General features: G+C 53.1%; 1 protein-coding gene across 1 annotated transcript in view; it reads right to left on the bottom strand.

Moving 5' to 3' along the window:
- Positions 1 to 768, bottom strand: part of OSBP2 (oxysterol binding protein 2) — a 29,710-nt gene that overhangs the window by 10,689 nt on the left and 18,253 nt on the right. The window contains exon 5 of the mRNA XM_029964920.1: positions 251 to 418. Within this exon, the coding sequence (XP_029820780.1) occupies positions 251 to 418 (168 nt within the window). The remainder of the gene's footprint in view (positions 1 to 250; positions 419 to 768) is intronic.

The following is a 768-nucleotide window of genomic DNA, read 5'->3' as shown; positions in this document are numbered from 1 at the left end:
ACCCAAACCATTCCATGGTTCTATGATAAGAATGAGGTGGTTTCAGAGGGTTTTGCCAGTGCAAAATCCAGTCCCCTGGGACACAGTTGCCAGTTGGTGACATGCTCCTGTGCCTCTCAGGGCTGCTGTGCTACCACAGCACCCAGCAGGACCATCCAGAGCTGTAATCCAAATCCCTTGGACAGCCAGGAGTTGTGCCCAAACTAAACTCTCTGTGCCAGCCCTGGGTGCCAGGGACACACTGACTTACAGGCATAGGGATCTTGGAGAGCTCTTTGCCAATGCAGTTCTTCATGATGCTCCAGAGGTTAAGGCTGTAGTTGGGTTTGTCGGGAATGCGAGTCCGTCTCCTTTTCTTCGGCAGGAGATCCTTGCACGTGGACTCATTGTAGCTGCTTTGATTTGAGCTCTCAAAGACCTGTGGAAGCAACAGAAGAAACAGGTTTGAGCTGGACATGACCCAACCTGATCCAGCACCTCCCAGGAGCAGCAGTCACAGCTCAGGAGACACTGCGTGCACTTGTGCTGAGAAGCATCGCTGGAAGTCTATTCTCCAGGGAAATATGGGTACAATTGTCCCCCAATACCCTCCCACTTCCCTCAGGAAAGTATATGGGATGCTGGTGGGAGACTGTTGACATCTGTCCCCCAGCCATGGCTCAAGGAGCAACCACCAGAGAGCACCTGTGATTCAGATGGAAGGTCCCTCCCCAACCAAGTCCTCTCCTGCTCCTCTCCCTGGTTTAATCCCACCAGGACCATCCCTCC

The sequence above is a fragment of the Manacus vitellinus genome, unplaced genomic scaffold (assembly GCF_001715985.3).
Source record: "Manacus vitellinus isolate BGI_N305 unplaced genomic scaffold, ASM171598v3 scaffold_84_pilon, whole genome shotgun sequence".
In the NCBI taxonomy this organism is placed as follows: domain Eukaryota; kingdom Metazoa; phylum Chordata; class Aves; order Passeriformes; family Pipridae; genus Manacus; species Manacus vitellinus.
This window is presented reverse-complemented; position numbering and strand designations above follow the sequence as displayed.